This window comes from Poecilia reticulata, linkage group LG6 (assembly GCF_000633615.1).
Source record: "Poecilia reticulata strain Guanapo linkage group LG6, Guppy_female_1.0+MT, whole genome shotgun sequence".
Classification (NCBI taxonomy): Eukaryota; Metazoa; Chordata; class Actinopteri; order Cyprinodontiformes; family Poeciliidae; genus Poecilia; species Poecilia reticulata.
Window position 1 is genome coordinate 26,587,217 of NC_024336.1, and position 17,134 is coordinate 26,604,350.

Below are 17,134 nucleotides of genomic sequence, written 5' to 3' on the forward strand. Positions count from 1 at the left end.
TATCAACGCTTTTTTTTTTTTTTTTTTTTTTTTATTCTGATGAGGATTTCTGCAGTTCTCTGTGTTCATACGTTCAGCTTATTTTTAACCAGATTTGCTTTGATCAGTTCATCATCGGTAAGGTCGAACTGCGCTGATAGTTTTAGCAAATTATTTCAAATCCATCAGGCTAATATCGATCGTTACTCTTAATGTCTCCTCATTATTTTCCCCAGGCCAAAACCTGAGATGTGAAGCAGCTTTTTGACCTGAAGGGAAATCAGTGCTGCTGTTTTGACTGTGACTGAGGACAGATTTGATCCTGCAGAGGCCAGTTTTTGAGCTGTGGTAGCAGCAGCTGTTTAGCGCTGAATGTGTGCACAGCGATGAAAGGATAAGAGCGCTCTCTTTTTAAATTTTAAAAAATGTATTTTTTTGTGTGTGTGTGTGTGGTAAACACACACCAGTGAATGGAAGCCTGTGTTTGCTCCGTTACACAAAGCCCGTCAGCCAGCGCCTGCGTCCATCCCTGTGTTTCAGCTTTCCTCAGAATAAAAGACACATTTTCCTTTTATTTTGCACAAAGCACTTAAAGTAATGCAACTACCAATATATGAACATTTATAACTTATCATTATCACGACACTAAGACTTTGTGATCAGTGTTTCAGAAAGCAGTTATCTACCTTTTAGTTTGATCAAACTTTGATATTTATATATATATATATATGGGTTTTTTTATTTAAGGATGCAGATTTGGTTTAGAAACTATATGAAGGACATTTCATCTGTTGTTGCCTAAATAAAAACATGCAGAACATTTCTGTTCATTGAAGGACTTGAATCAGATGTAAAGTCATTGAATCTGTGTAAGTTCGCCTCTCTTCCGGTTTGCCTTATCTACGCCGTGGCTCTGCTGACCACTATGCCTTAAAACATCTCATCCACTTTTCCTATGGTTTCACTTTTCTACCTAATTTCTTTTTTCCCCCAAGTTTTCTGCTGTTAAAGTCAGGATATGTTTTTGATCATTCTTCAGGCAAAAATAAACTTTACTGTATTTTTAATGGTAAATGTTCATGTTTTTGTTTGTGTTCTTTTTTTTTTTTAATGAGTGTCCTGTACCAAGTTATATAAGACAACAAAAATAAATCTCCAAGCTTAGACGGCGTTGTCGTTTATTGTTCAGATTCTTGACTTTTTTTGGACCTGATATTATGACAAAACAAGCAGAACTATTACGTCACCTGTTCACGTAAATGGTTTTCTCTCCTGTTGCTGTCACAACATAATATGATTTCTGCAATTATTGCACAGATTTTTCAACTGATTCATGGAGAACTCCAACAGGAAACCCACTCTGTGTTTGGAAACCACAGCTACAGACCCCAGAACAGATGGCTGGATTAAAAAAAAACGCATAACTATTCAGTGTTTGTTCACACTTTAGGAGGGGAGTCGGGGGGGTTTACACCTCAAAATGCTGGCAGGGCTGGTTGGGTTGGCATCAGAGGTCAACAGGACAAAGACAAGGGGAGAACTCCAGTCCAGGCAAATTGTGAGGAATTGCATAGTTATAGATTTATGGACAATAGTACAATAGATCATATTAATCAATTAGCTTGATCTACATAATAAACCATGTGTAATATCAGTTAAATTACATGAATCATTAAATAATTAATGATTAATGTAGTAAATAATTTTGATCTGGGTTCAACCCTTTTCCCCAACACACGTAACGGTCTCCATGTGGTTCTCCTTTTAGATATACTCATTTTTCTGGGGCAGAGCCGGCCTGAGGCATAAGCGAACTTAGCTGCTGTCCCAGCAGGGGGCCACCAAGAGTCTTTGGATTCTCAGGCAGCATTGATTTATTAAGAACAAGGGAACTTCTAAAGTCAAACCTTCATTACCAAAATGGTACAATTTAGCAAAAAATTAAACTTTGTCAACTTGTGAATGAATTTAATATGTAAATAAACTGACGAGCGCACCGTGTGAAGAATCCAAAGTTAAATTGGGTGTTTTGTTGTTTTTACCCAACAGCAGGGAGCCACAGAGAATACATCTGTGATTATTGTTTGCAGAAATGGTGGATCAACCTCTTCTTTTCCTTTACGTATGTAATCTGATCAGGGGCTCTTTGTTGTTTTATAAGTTTGTTTTCACAAACAGAATAAAGGTTTCACAAATCTTAAATTGTGTTGAACAATTTAAGGGAAAATGGGGATGAACAGATGGCAGGAAACGCCCTGAGGAAACTGTGCAGGTACAAAGAAGTGATTTAATTTTATTTCACATCATTTCCTATTGTCTTGGGGGGGGGGGGGGACATTTTGCCAACAAATGTCCTTATTGTTCTTAAATGTTCTTCATGGAATGGACCGTCTAAATATTTAAGGATCAGATTATTTCCCAGGAGAACGGCAGCAGCTGGGGACAGTTTTAATAATTAATGAACAGAACATGTAATACTGTAATACCAACAGATCCGACTGTAATAACTCAGATTGATGAACTTCATATCAGCTGATTTACAACCACAGAGGCAAACATTCTCCTCTAGCGCATGTCAGTTTATTTAATTACAGTGACAATTTGTTATTTGGCATAATTGTTTAATAATGGTAACTCCTCTTTCATATTTTACTGCTCGAAATTAGTTGAAAATGTTCTTGGATTACTTTACATTTTAGTTTATTCGCAATGTTCATTTGGAGGTAATAAAACAGATTTTTGTTTTTGCAGTTTTGCTTTTGTAAGTAAGTAAAGGAGAGCAAGGCGGCCATTTTTTTTCTCCCTGTAAGTAAGAGCAGCAGAGAATGGATCTTTGTTGCTTCCCAAAACAGAGGAATGAACTATACGTTGTTGAGAAGCAGAATCAAGAGTTTCGCTCAAGAGAAATATTTTGTCAAATCTTCTGTTGGTTTGGTTGGTTTAAGTCTGAAGAAACAGAAACATTCAGCAGCCTGATTCCTCTTTCCTCCTCTTTGATCATCTGCTTGGTCACACACCGATGTGGGACGACGTCCTGTTTTTCATCTGGCATTTGTTCAAAGTCAGACAGTTTGGTTGTGTTGGTCACTCTGCCAGGAATTGTTTGTCGAGAGCAAATTTCCACCAGTGTTTGTTTCCACTCACACATTTTGGATGCTGGTTTGCCCAGGGCCCCAAACAGGCTAGGACCGCCTCTAGGTGCTTTGTGTAACATTTATAAATCCAATGCTCCCCCTCCTTACATATAACCGGATTAAATAGGTGCTCCAAGAAACAATGGCAACAAGTTATTTTTTAAAATAAACAACAAATCAGCCAAGCACACATTTATTTCTGCTCTAAAGTTTACCGGATGTGAATTATCGCCACATGCAGGTCAAATGTTTCCGCGCTGACTTGCTGCAAGTGAACTGATTTAGATCTGATCTTCTAAAAAAAAAATTAAATCACTTCCAGCTCAGTTAGACACGGGAAAAGGACGGCGGTCGATCAGCTTGTTCCCGCTGACAGGTTTTGAATTTCTATAATTGAATTAGAGGCTCGGAGCGGATGGAGGGATGGATGGAGGGATGGATGGATGGATGGAGGGAGGAGCTGCTGACAGGTAGACGCGCTTCGTGCTCCTTCGTGATGCTGAGATCCTCCTCCGGCTGCTGCCACACCGGAGATCCTCACCTCAGATAGGACCGGAAATCCTCCCCTCATCACATCTCAAATAATAATCTTGCTTTTTTTTTGTTGTTCTTGTTGCTTTTCCATCCCCTCTGCGTTGCTGCTTTCGAGAAGATCTTTAAAAATGGCACCTCACGGATTAAAATCGCGCAAATCACCGGCGGACTCATCTGACTGCTGTTTGGTGACTGTGAATCCCTCTCTTTCTGGCTGAGCGTTGTTCCTCCTTGTTTCTCCATTTTTTTCCCCTCTCCCCCTCTCCACAGCTCCTCTTTTCAGGACATCGAGGCGTTTTCTAACGCGAAGAAAGACCCGCAATATTTGGAATAGCATCGTAACAATATGCTTTTTTATGCCGCACTCCCTTTTATCATAGTATCTTAGGGTATCATTTTGAAAAGACAACTTGGAAATGGAGCCAGGGAAGGAGAAGGCATTCCCCATGAAAGAGGGGGTTAAACAGATCGCAGGAAAGGCCCTGGGGAAACTGTACAGGTAAGAGAAAAAAGTGATTTAATTTCATTTCATTGTTTCTTATTTAAAAAAAAAAAAAAAAAAAAACCTTCCAAAAACTGATGCCTCTCGTTCTTAAATCTTCTCACGATTAGAATATAGTGACAGCAGAGAGTCGTGTGGCCCGAATATTTAAGGGTGAGATTATTTCCCAGGAGGTCGGTCTCCCCTCCACCAGCAGCTGGGGGTGTTTTTAATAATTGATGAAAGAGAACGAGTCGTGACACAAAGTCCTGGAGATATCTGTAATACCCACGGATTCATAATTTCGGATCGATGAACTTCATCCAATCCTAAGAGAACGCGGGGTGAACAGTTTGTTGCAGATTCTTGCTTTTCTTTTTTTTTTTTTTTTTACTTTTAAAAACGGAGCGAAATGGTAGAGTATTTTAAAACAGAGCCAAAAATGAAAAAAAAAAAAAAAAAAAAAAAAAGCAGTTTTGCTGAATTAATGTGTTTTATGTCGCAGTCTTAATGTAACCTTTTGTCCCTGCGCAGGTCTCATTCCTTCGTGTTTCATGTCGAAAGTGTTGAATTTAAAGCTGCAGCGCGGAAACGTGACTCGTTACCGAGAAAAAGGCCCGTTTCTACCGAGTGAGGCCTTCACATCCAACCGGGTCGTAGGAAATTAAGACCTCAGGTTTTCTGTGGAGAAATGCGTCGTGAGTTAAAGAAAACAGCTAATTAAAAAAAATAATAATACAAGATAGAAAATGAAAATGAAAACAGTTGAAATGATCTCCAAACGAAGGATATTGATGATGATGCTGCATTGCGGTATGAATGTCTGGTTTTTTTCCTCCCCTTTACAGCAAGAAAACGAAAATAATGTTTTGATTTTATGGAATCAATTGAAGGGGAGATGCATATTTTTTGAGAGAAAAATGAGTTTATCCCCTTTGACGCGTTAAGGATGGATAGAGAACACATCCTTGAAAAAAAGGGGGGTTTTATTTTCCTTTTTCCTCAATAAGTCAGCAAGAAAAATAGTTTTCTAAACACCAAATCAAATTCTGATCGTTTTGTAGTAATAATAATAAATTCCAGTATTAGTCCTGTCCTTGATTTAACGTCTGCGTGCATAAAAAAAACAAAAAAAAAAACATGTGTAACCCAAAAAAAAAAAAAAAAAAAAAAAAACCGAGCTCATGCTGTTATATAATCGCCTTGTGGTGCAGGAGGCTGGAGAAGCGGCAGCAGACAGGGGAGGCCATCGAGCTGACGGAGGATGGGAGACCCAGGGAGGACCAGGAGCGCAAGGCTCCGCTGTGTGACTGCACCTGCTTCGGGCTTCCGCGCAGATACATCATCGCCATGCTGAGCGGGCTCGGCTTCTGCATCTCCTTCGGCATCCGCTGTAACCTGGGTGTGGCCATCGTCAGCATGGTGAACAACAGCACGATCCATCAGAACGGCAAGATCATCGTCAAAGAGGTGCTAACTCCGCCCTCCTCCACAGCAGGGAGCCCCCTTCCTGTCCGATAGGTGATGGTGGGGCCAGAGCCTGTAGACCATTTTATTTTATTTATCTAGTTTTTTTGTTTTTTTCTTACAGTTGCAGAAAACAGAGAAATGTTTGTGTGTTCCTTTGTGTTCTCCTATTTTTCTCTCACAAATAAAGCAAATGAAATATTTCTCCGCTTTTAAAAAAAATACTTACATAAAATGTTCAAAAAACGAACTGTATTTTATTTATTTATTTTTTTTTGTCTTTTATTTTTAAGAAAGCACAATTCAACTGGGACCCGGAGACCGTGGGAATGATCCATGGCTCTTTCTTCTGGGGCTACATAGTAACTCAGATTCCAGGAGGCTACATCTCCTCCAGACTGGCTGCAAACAGGTAAAAACACCAACAGTTTCTACCGTCAGGCTTCAGTTTCTTACCAGTTGCAGCCCTATAAAAGCAAAAATGTTTGCATGTGATCAATACAATTTATAGGAACAAAATTGCATACATTTTTGTCGGGGATTTGGGATTTTACTTAATAATTCCGAGTAAAATAAATGCAAATTTATTACAGAAATGTGATCTAACTCAGAAGTTCTTCATTTTCACTAAGTTATAATACAAATCACAGACTTACTGTTCAACAACATGCAACAAACAAGAATAAAAGTTGGTTAAAGCAACAACTTCACTTCATTTTTTTTTTTAAATGCATAAGAATTGTTACCAAATTATGTTGTTAGAGATGAACCATTGCAAAACATTTCCATTAAAAAACAAAAAAAATGTGAAGATTGTAACGGATAATAATTTATAAACCCGTTTTATACTAAAAACAAAGATATGAATGTTGGGTTTGGAGCCAACCAGCAGATGAACTGGGGATTTGGTTCATGGCCGCCAGGCGTGCCTCCTCATGTTAATGAGCTCCCATGGGACGGCCGTGTCTAATCCTTTATGTTGGGACGCATGGCAACCGCACCAGCCAAAGCCTTGTGTGAAATCTGTTTCTAGGTAATGATCGTAGTACAACCTCAGCGTCTGCAGAGCCAGCGTTATTATTTCACCGACGAGCCGGTTAGCCAGCTGTTCGCTGAAGGAATCGAACAAACCTGCAACAGGGATGTGTGACGAAAAACATGAAAAAATGACAAAAGTGTACGAGGAGGATAACAGTTAAATGTAAAATGACATTTTTAGTGTCTTTATTTGTTCATTTGATTTTGAATGGCTTGATGATTTTAATAAAATAAAGATTTTTAATGATCCTACGATTCCATCTGATGCCTTTTGTTGTGGCAACATAGAACAACGTCATTGTTTTTGCTGGTTTTCAACTGACACATGTTCAGACGATGTGATGGTTTTATTTATTTATTTATTTTTTTTAACCAGCCACAATGTTTTTGTCCAGGGTTTTCGGTGCTGCCATCGTCCTGACATCCATCCTGAACATGTTCATTCCCTCCGCCGCCCGTACGCACTACGGATGCGTCATTTGCCTAAGGATACTGCAAGGCTTGGTGGAGGTATTGACGCACAGTTTGCACGTCTCTTTCTGACCTTTAAAGCTCTTTGAATTGTTGCCTCATTATCAGGATGAGAGCTTTATCTGAACCTGGTAGTAAACCACGGAAACCTTCTGCTTTCCGTTTGAATTGGACTGTGGAATGGCTCCTATTATGATGGAGCCCCATTCATGCTACTGTACACAGATTGATCAACAAACGGCATTGAAGCTATGAATGGCAGGGCTCGTGTCTAAATGGTTTTCCATGCTGAAACAGCTGGAAACACGCTGAACAAAAGAGGGAGCATAAAAACCACTTGATGCAGCCGCCTCCCTCGGCTTGAGAAGGGGCTTCATTTCAGGAGAGAGAGAGAGAGATGTGCTGTTATCAGATTGAAGGTCAGCCTCTTTTGTCGTGTTGAGCTGCTCGCTGTCATTTCAATAGCCGCTCGTCAGCAGTGAGGGAGAGGGAGCTGCCTGTGTCCAACGCCACAACTTATTACTGCAGATTAAGCATTAGCATTTCAGGCTGTCTCCCACTGCAAGCCCCAGCAATTTGTATCTATCAATAGTTGATTGTATGCCACTTAGTGTTTAATGAAGATTTAATGGGAACAATTCAGTTTAGTTATTTATTTATTTATTTTTTTACGTGAAATGGAGAGTCGACTTGAATTTGCACTGGATTATTAGTCCTGATTAGAAAGGTCGGCTCGAATGCATGTCAGTGTGTTTGTTATTAGCTTCGGTTTGCTCTGGAAGGCTTTCGCTAACTAGAAAGAGGCAGTTTCACACAGGGAGTAATTGAGTGAAGGTGTAAAAACGGTCTGGTTAAATTGCCTTGCTGAAATATTTGTACCACTTGAACTTTTTAACCCATTGTCACGTTCCAACCACAAGGCTTAATGTGTTTGGTTTGGATTTTTGTGATGGTACAAAACACAGGAGCACATCGTGTTGAAGTGGGGGAAAAATGAGGCTTTCATAGACAAATAAAATCATTTTCCTTCCATAACGCTCTGCACCACGTTGGTCTATCAAATCCTGATAAAATCAACCCTAAGTTGCAACTTGAAAACTCAAAACACTGAAAAGGTTCAAGAAGTGTGGATACTTTTGCAAGGCCCTGTTATAAAAATAAAAAACACGAAAGAAATGATCCAACTTCTGTTTTATCACTTTGCAGGGAGTGACTTACCCAGCCTGCCATGGCATATGGAGTAAATGGGCCCCACCGCTGGAAAGAAGTCGTCTGGCAACTCTCTCCTTTTGCGGTATAAACATTAACACTTATTGTTTGTAGCTAAATCTGGATCGTTGGTTTCACACTGATTATATCAGCACATCAACTCTGAGATGCAAACACGGGTTTAGAATTACACGAGGTTGTTCCGGAGGACGTTCAGCTTGTCGTGTGTACAACCAACACAGGCAGGATCAAATTCTGCTTGCTCATGGCGTTGTGCCTTGTTCAGGATCGTACGCTGGTGCAGTGGTGGCCATGCCTCTGGCTGGGATCCTGGTGCAGTACACAGGATGGTCTTCGGTCTTCTACGTGTACGGTGAGCATCACTGTCACTGCAAACCTTTCCCAAAACATTCAGGGAAAAGACAAAGGTGTCCTTAAATAAAGCGAGTTGCTGAATCATTACACCATGCATTTTTCTGATGCAATAATTTTACAATGGCGTCGTTAATAAACTGTGACGAGGTGACAATTTATGGGTTTCATATTTCTTGATTTGCAATGCCTGAAAACATTGCGTGCCACTGCATTTTCTGATCCATAACCCCCTGTCAGTCCTCCTGCGTTTGCAGTAATCTTCTCGTGTTCTGGTCAGGATCCTTTGGAATATTCTGGTACATGTTCTGGATTCTGGTGTCGTACGAGAGCCCGGCGGAGCACCCGACCATCACCGAAGAGGAGCGCCGCTACATTGAGGAGAGCATCGGCGAAAGTGCCCAGCTCATGGGCGCTACAGAAGTGAGTTCTGACCCGTTTGGAGTCACCGTTTCTGTACGAGTCATTTCCAGCTGACCGTGTGTTTGTTCCGATTCTGCAGAAATATAAGACCCCCTGGAGGAAGTTCTTCTCCTCCATGCCTGTCTATGCAATCATTGTGGCCAATTTCTGCAGGAGCTGGACTTTTTACCTGCTGCTCATCAGCCAGCCTGCATACTTTGAAGAAGTTTTTGGTTTTGAGATCAGCAAGGTAAACAACAACTCCTTTTTATATCGAATGTCCCGAAAAACCATAAACACACATTTATTCTGTCAAATATACCTCAAACTAAGATATGTGTAAAATCAAATTAGGAATTCACTCATGATGCCTGCACTCATACCTCTGTAAGTCACTGGTTTGTTGTAATTTTTAAAATATCTATCATTAAAAAATAAAAACATTAATTGGTAATAAAGCCAAAAACTCATATGCAGCATGGCAATAAAAATAGCTTACATACAGCTTAAAAACTGCGAATGAGCTGTTTTCATACACCTACTAATGTACAGATATTTTGGCAATTTACACCAAATTCCATCCTCAGACAATTTTTTTTTATCATGTCCAGCTAAAAAGATTTAATTCCTATTAAATGCTAGTTTATTATATATACCAGTTGAAAAGCTAAATGGACAAAACTGCAACCTCACTCTAGTTCCGTATTCAGTTCTGAACAGAATTCAGATGGATGATTAGAGTAGAGAAGAAAATCTGCCGTAAAAAATGAGACCACCATTGGAACCAGACTGAGCCCATCTGCCTCGACCGGCTGGACCGCGAGAGGACAGAACAGACTCCATCTCATGACAGAATGTGTAACCACTCCTTTCAAACGCAAACCAGTGCAGAATCTCAACAAAGAATCAAAAAACTGGACACCGACTACATTCGTTACTGAATTTCAGACTGAACTCTAGTCTAACGTTTAGACTAGAGGGTAACTTGAGGCTGTAGATCTAAAAGCGGACTGATGGTGTGCTTGACGTTGCCAAAAACATTGCCAGAAACCCTTACATTTTTATTTTATTACATTTTATCATGTTATTAAAAAGTAATAATTGCATTTAGTAAACTATTAGTGCATGCAGAGTTGTGTCCAAGCCTCCTGGTCTGATGAGGAGCAGTATGAGTGTGCAGTGTGATTGAAAAGAAGATTTTTTTCAAATTGATCTTCATTAGTTTTGGTTGTTGTGTGTTTATACCATCGCTGTTGTAGTATAATGTAAAAAGATGCATGTTGTGGTTTCACAAACTTTATAAGGAGGAAATAAATATGATCTGATCTCAAGCAGTTTCTATGTTTGCTCAAACTTCAGCTGGATTGTGAACAAACACAGCAGATTGCACATTATTTATTGAACAAGCATGAAGCCAAAATGGAGAGATGCATACTAAAATACTACATTACCCACAATCCTTTGTCATCTGACAAATTATGCTTTTGCATGCCGTTTTACATTGTGTTTTATTGAACAGGTACTTATTCAAATCAACATTAAATGTGCAGGAGGTCGGGTGAATATAAAAAGTATAAACACCACTGTTAAAATGTCTCATATAATGCATTATAAAAAAAAATAAAAACATGAAAACAAGCTGATGCCATCTTAATGCAAGATCAGTTTGATCCATCTAAATCTATGGGTTTAGCTAAAGGGAGCAAATTTATAGATGTGCACATTTATGTCACCTGGATTGTTGTAGTTTCTTTTATTTTGTGCATCTTTCTTTTTAACTGATTTGTTTGTTTTTCAGTTGTGTTGTATGTCACACCAAGGGTGTGTATATAAGGGAACACTTAAGTGTTCCCTTATATATATAGACATTTTTATCTATATTTTATTTGTTGTCTCATTTTGTAAATGGACACTAAAATGTTTGAAGGGATTTCAGTTTTAGGAGGACATGTGAAAGCGAGCAGCAACAAAAAGTCATTTAAATTGGCTGTCTTATCTTGACTTCTTTTAAAATATGGTTGCAGTTTGTGATTTGTTTCATTCCTTGATGAAAAACAAAAACAATCCAAACAGCAGAATCCAAGTAATCTGAAACCATCCTGACTTCTGCCCTGCACTGGGGGCGTAAATCATAAATCACGTCACTATGTCAGGTTTAATTCAGGATCACAGTGAGAAGCCACCATTACTCCAGTGAGTTAGTGCGTCAGAGATTGAAATGCAGAAACATATTTGTTCTGACATGGTTGTGATGTTTCATTCTGGCTGTACCAGCCGCCTCAGAGAATCGTCTGATGTGTTTCCAGGTTGGAGCGGTGTCGGCTCTCCCTCACCTGGTCATGACCATCATTGTGCCTTTAGGAGGCCAGTTAGCAGACTACCTACGAACCCACAACATCATGTCCACCACTAACGTCCGTAAAATCATGAACTGCGGCGGTGAGGCTTCACTCCGACTCGTCTTCCTCCGTTTTAATGTCCGAGTCTTTCTACTGAGTTGTCCTGCGTCTTTCAGGGTTTGGCATGGAGGCGACGCTCCTCTTAGTGGTCGGATACTCTCACAGTAAAGGTGTGGCCATCTCCTTCCTGGTGCTGGCAGTGGGCTTTAGTGGATTTGCAATATCAGGTAAGTTTTTTTTTAAAGAACAGATTATTTTCCGTGTCGTTTCTCGCAGAGCTCAACACTGTTCCTGTCTCTGCTGCAGGGTTTAATGTGAACCATCTAGACATCGCTCCCCGCTATGCCAGCATCCTCATGGGCATTTCTAACGGTGTGGGGACTCTGTCAGGCATGGTCTGCCCACTCATCGTGGGAGCAATGACAAAGCACAAGGTGAGTCTTTTTCATGGGAATGGTTATGTAACAAACTGATGTTTCAGGCCTCTGAAGGAACAAAATAGTGATTTATTTTTAGCTCTAAAGATTGATTACTTATTATTTTGAAGGGATATGAAATGTGCAAACAGGAAAAGAGGAAAATAAGGGTCATTGCATTCACCAAAGCAAACAAAATACAAATTTTCCCTTTTAAAATAGCCTGCTATTTGTGGTACTGCTGCATTAAATTAAATATAACTCTTGAAGGATTTCAGGATTTTGTAATTAAATGAATGAGATATTGATAATGTGATGCTTTGTACTAAATGAACTAAAACTTTATTGAAGTACTTTTTAATTCAGTTTCAGCATTCATTCTTTTTTACACTGAACATAACTCACAGTGAATCTGATCAACATGAAATAAAGTTCAGTTTTTATAACGTTACTCATTTCTTTCCCACTTAGCTAAAGTCGTAGAGTCCAGGGATGTTATAAAGGTTTACGGCACAACAGCATCACTTAGGAAAGGGTATTAAAAAGCTATATAGTATTCTACCGATGCCACTGTATAGTAAAAACAATAACCAATGCATCCAGAAACTATGTCAGAACTGAGTCAGTAAAAAAAAACTGGATGTTTCTTCAAAACTGATGAAAAGATGAGGCATAAACTAGCAAATTTGCTGATAGCAAAACTGAAGAAGCTGGAAGAATTTCCAACCAGTTCTGTTTCTGTTGGGGTAATTTTATTAATTACACATAAAGCTGGAATAAAACAAAGTTATTTTCTTCCTAAGGAAACATTCGAGCTTGGCCAAAATCGCAAAGAAAACTTATGTAGAGTCTGAATAAACCAACCGTAAACTTTTGGGCTACAGTTTCATAAACTATGTTAGGCACAAAAACAATATTGAGTGGTGAAAAATTAGTGGCAACATAATGCTTTGGGTTTCCTTTCTTCACATAGCAGAAAACTAAGGTGGGTGAAGTAATAAATAGCTCCAAATATCCAGTATCCTATATCAGTTTTGACCAAAACCCTGACAGAAAGCTAAAAAAAAAGAAGAGATTTTTCCCTTTTTTTACCAACTCTGAGAGTCCAAGCACACATATAAATGAAGAGTAGAATGACTTGATATTGCTTTACAATTGTAGATGGAAAGAAAATAAAAGCTTTAAAATGGCCTAGCGAGAGTCCAGAACCAGATTTAGCAGAAGCTCTTTGGGTTCAGCTGAGGAGCGCTGCAGGTTAAAGATGTCGTCACAATCCGACAGATTTAGAGAACTTCTGCAACTTTTACTGACTGAGCACGTATTACCGACTTAAGATATCCCATTTCACTCTGAAATGTAATCAGAATTTCACACTGAATACTGACATGTAATCAAAAGTTGATACAACTGAGTATTGATTTAAAGTTGCGCACATTTATGAAACTCGGGTTATTGCATTTTTTTTTTTCCTTTCCCAGCAGATTTGATTGTTTCTCAACAAAATAGTATTGCAGAAATGTGGCATTATGATGTGGGAAAGCTTTGAAATGAATGACATATTTTTCATTCAGTGCATATCTTATCTTTTTCTGGTTCCAGACCCGCGAGGAGTGGCAGTACGTCTTCCTCATCGCCTCCCTCGTGCATTACGGAGGCGTGGTGTTTTATGGCATCTTTGCCTCTGGGGAGAAGCAGCCATGGGCCGACCCCGAGGAAACCAGTGAGGAGAAGTGCGGCTTCATAGACGAGGACGAGTTGGCCGAGGAGACGGGCGACATTACGCAGAGCTACGGCGCCATGGGCGGCCCGGCCAAAAGCTACGGGGCGACGGCGCAGCTCAACGGAGGCTGGGTGCAGGATTGGGACAAGACGGAGGAATACGTTCAGGAGCCGGCGGGAAAGATGTACACTCAGCGTGGCTACTCTTAAACCATACAGCTATGGTGAGCCTGCCTAAATAAAAAATAATAAAAAGAAACAGGCGCACCATAGGTGATTGCACAAACAAGCATTGTATCAGATATCTAAACCCATTCTGTGTGTTCAAGTAGTTTCACATGAAATGTAAAGAAATAGTTTACTCCAAACGAGAAATATCCTCATTAGATTATTGTTTGTCATACGTGCATATCGTAGGGCTTCACAGAACATACGGACAGCAGTTGCAAAGCAAACTGCAGGCGTATGCTAGGCACCCAAACCTCATTGATCTACTTGAACAACATGAGCCAGATGACACTTGCAGACCACCATCGCGTAGGGTCTTTCTCTTAGATACTACTCTGATTGCACTGAAACAATAAGTGTTCTAAAAAGAAAACTCTGCTACGTTTCAAATGTGTTTTATTTACTGTATAGATATTTACCTGTATACTGTTTCTGTGAGACTATCGTGGATTTTGGGTCATTGATCTGTGTAGACATTAAGTATATAAAAAGGCCATATTTTTCATGGACAGTACCTCCTCAGGGAGACGTCTGCTTGCAAAAAAGGTCTTCATCTTCTCCAGTGAGGCCTACAATACATTTACAAGACAAAAATAAGCGTGAGTGAAGCTGAATCGTAGGGTTTTAGTGTGTTTGTTGCATGAATTTGCTCAGAACAACGTTTCCGAAGCTTCACAGTCACAAATAGTTCTCATTTAGCCAACTGCTTAGCTCTTAGGTGGGTGTCTGCTGCCGTTATGGATAATACGGCGAGTTCTCATGATCAGGCTGCGGTGAGAGACAAATCAAAAGGCAACTGCTCAGAAAAAAAAATGTTTCTTGATGTTTGGTGTGCACTGCAATAAATTCTCTGTACCAGCCATCACATTCTGTTCTGTAAAGTAACACAAGCTTGCCGTATGTAACTGTACTTCTTTTTGAGTCACGTGAAGATCAACATGAAGGTGTGTGTTTTAACAATTTTTCACTGTCTGGAGAAGCCAGCTTTATCGCTCTTTATGCAGATGATGTTGTTGCGTTTTGACGGCGAGGAATGCAGTGGTGTGTGCGAACAGCGGAGTTGTTTGTGATCGCTTGATGTTCCTTGGTTGTTGTCATGGCCACCACGCGTACTTCTTGTGACACATTGATATCGTGACATTTGGGTGGACTACATGAACTATTAGATGGCTCTTCCACTTGACTTCATTCGCTGTTTAGACACTTTTCTTTGTTTTGCTTTATGAAACCTGCAAGGATGTATAAAAATATATGAATATTTAAGAATGTTTAAGATGACCAAAAGATGCTATTATGGCTTTGTGCCTGGAGTTTATGTAAACAGATAAATGTGATTTTATGGCTTCTATTATTGTGTTTAATGAAGATGTATGTTGGAGTCTAAAAGTGTTCTAAAAATACTCATATTTTATAAAAAAAAAAAATAACGTAAAAGTCACATTTGGTTGTGTGTTTTGGTGATTTACTGTATCATGCACAGACTGAAGACAATCTGTTTCACTAGTTAACCTTGTGCAAGCATCTCCTGCTCTTTCTATGTTTCTCATTAGTAAATCAATATAAGACGTCTCTGGAGAGGAGGACAGATTACTGGACTCGGTAGCCTTGCAGGAGCAGTAATTTCTGAAGCAAGCAGGCTTAACATCTGTAGAACAAGGAGCACCGACTCTGCAGCGGACTCTGGTTTGAATGTCCAGAGAAAAGCAGCTCCAGAGGCGTCATGTTGGTGCTAAACTGTGATCCTCAGCCACACCTCAAAAGGAACAGAAAGAGAATAATGTTGCTCTGGTTCTCCTACCTGCACATTAACTCAACATTAGCTGTTAAATTTAACACAACTATTGATTTACTCTTATATAAAGCACAACAATTAGATGATCAATACTCTTTAAGGTAGAATCCGTTAGCATTATGTACATAAAGCTAATGCTTCATCTGCAAATTAGAAATTGAAAACCGTTGAAAAAAAACACTGGAAAAAATTAAGTGACCACTTAAAATGATCAGTTTTCCTGATTTTACTCTTTATAGGTTTATGTTTGAGTGAAGTGAACATTGTTCTTTTATTCTATGAACTACTGACAACACGTCTCTGAAATCCTAAGCAAAACATTTTTATTTATTTGCAGAAAATGAGAAATGGTCAAACTAACAAAAAAGACACAGTGCTTTCAGACCTCAAATAATGCAAAGAAAACCAGTTCATATTCATTTAGAAACAATAATACTGATGTTTTAACTCAAGGAGAGTTCAGAAATCAACATTTGGTGGGATAACCAGGAGGTGTTTCAGTGCAGTGGGCTCTTCATTTTTTCCAGAGCTCTGCGTATATATGCTGTATAAAAATTAATGCACATTCAATCTGATTGGCTTTTCCTTTTTTGGAAAAACCCATAATGCTTTTTGATAATGTATTTTGTTAAAAGTTTGATGCATTTTTAGCAAAGTCAGACGAAAGCAAAGGAACATCATCATCCCATGTCTAAAGTACAGTGGGCGTGGCAGCATCATGATGAGAGTTTATTTGATGCAGAGGGCATTGGTACAGTTTGAAGTCATGAGGAAAGAACAACCAGGTTGTTTTGAATCATTTTCTTCATTTATGAGTGAAATGATAACTTAAATATTTACGCAAATTATTCTTGTCTGATTTTTTTGTCTGTTGATGATTTGAAACATTAAAGTGCGACAAAAAAGCATAAACAGAATAAATCTGCAAGTGAGTGAATAGCTTCTCATGCAACTCTGTCACCAACATCAACTGGACTCACTTCATAAAAATGTTAAGTCAAAATGAAAAGCGGAAGACATAACATGCAGATTTTCTAAAGTCAGTCTAGCAAATGAATCTGGTAATTGACTTGAAGAGAGTAAATCATGCTGAATAATTAAGGTTGAGTTATAATCTCTACCTGAAGTACATCATGATGTTTAAATCTAGATGTATTAAAACGTGTGGATCTTGCTGTGCATTTTCTCCCTGTGGGCGGCGATGAGTCAAGTGAATCGGACTTATTTTTGATTCCACATTTGTGAAACGTGTTATCAGTGCAACTCACTGGCTTTTCGTTGTCTGTTGCTTGCAGTGCATAAGCAAACTGAAAACAACTGCAGCCTCTTGCATAAACATTCAGCATAAAACAGACAGTTCTCTCATGTTGGACTGTGTGGATGGCAGCTTCAGCAGTCGACCGGTTTTCTGCACATGATGGACAGTCTGAGCGTGGAAAGCTGACTGATAGCTCGATCACAGGAAGCGGCGCCACATCTGAACCCCCCCCCCC

At 39.4% G+C, this 17,134-nt stretch overlaps 1 protein-coding gene across 1 annotated transcript; it reads left to right on the forward strand.

The window, feature by feature from the left end:
• Positions 1-3,545: 3,545 nt before the first annotated feature.
• Positions 3,546-15,287, forward strand: LOC103466472 (vesicular glutamate transporter 2.1). Its single transcript, XM_008412050.2, has 12 exons — positions 3,546-4,146; positions 5,343-5,598; positions 5,889-6,007; positions 7,029-7,143; positions 8,311-8,398; positions 8,600-8,686; positions 8,966-9,108; positions 9,188-9,337; positions 11,394-11,526; positions 11,603-11,713; positions 11,793-11,920; positions 13,502-15,287. The coding sequence occupies exons 1-12, from the start codon at positions 4,064-4,066 to the stop codon at positions 13,829-13,831; spliced, it is 1,743 nt and encodes a 580-aa protein (XP_008410272.1). The 5' UTR covers positions 3,546-4,063; the 3' UTR covers positions 13,832-15,287.
• Positions 15,288-17,134: the final 1,847 nt, after the last annotated feature.

Coding starts and splice junctions, on each gene's coding strand:
- LOC103466472 (XM_008412050.2), top strand. CDS start 4,064: ATGGAGCCAGGGAAGGAGAAGGCATTCCCCATGAAAGAGGGGGTTAAA. Junction 9,109..9,187: donor AGCTCATGGGCGCTACAGAA/GTGAGTTCTGAC, acceptor CCGATTCTGCAG/AAATATAAGACCCCCTGGAG. Junction 11,921..13,501: donor GAGCAATGACAAAGCACAAG/GTGAGTCTTTTT, acceptor TTCTGGTTCCAG/ACCCGCGAGGAGTGGCAGTA.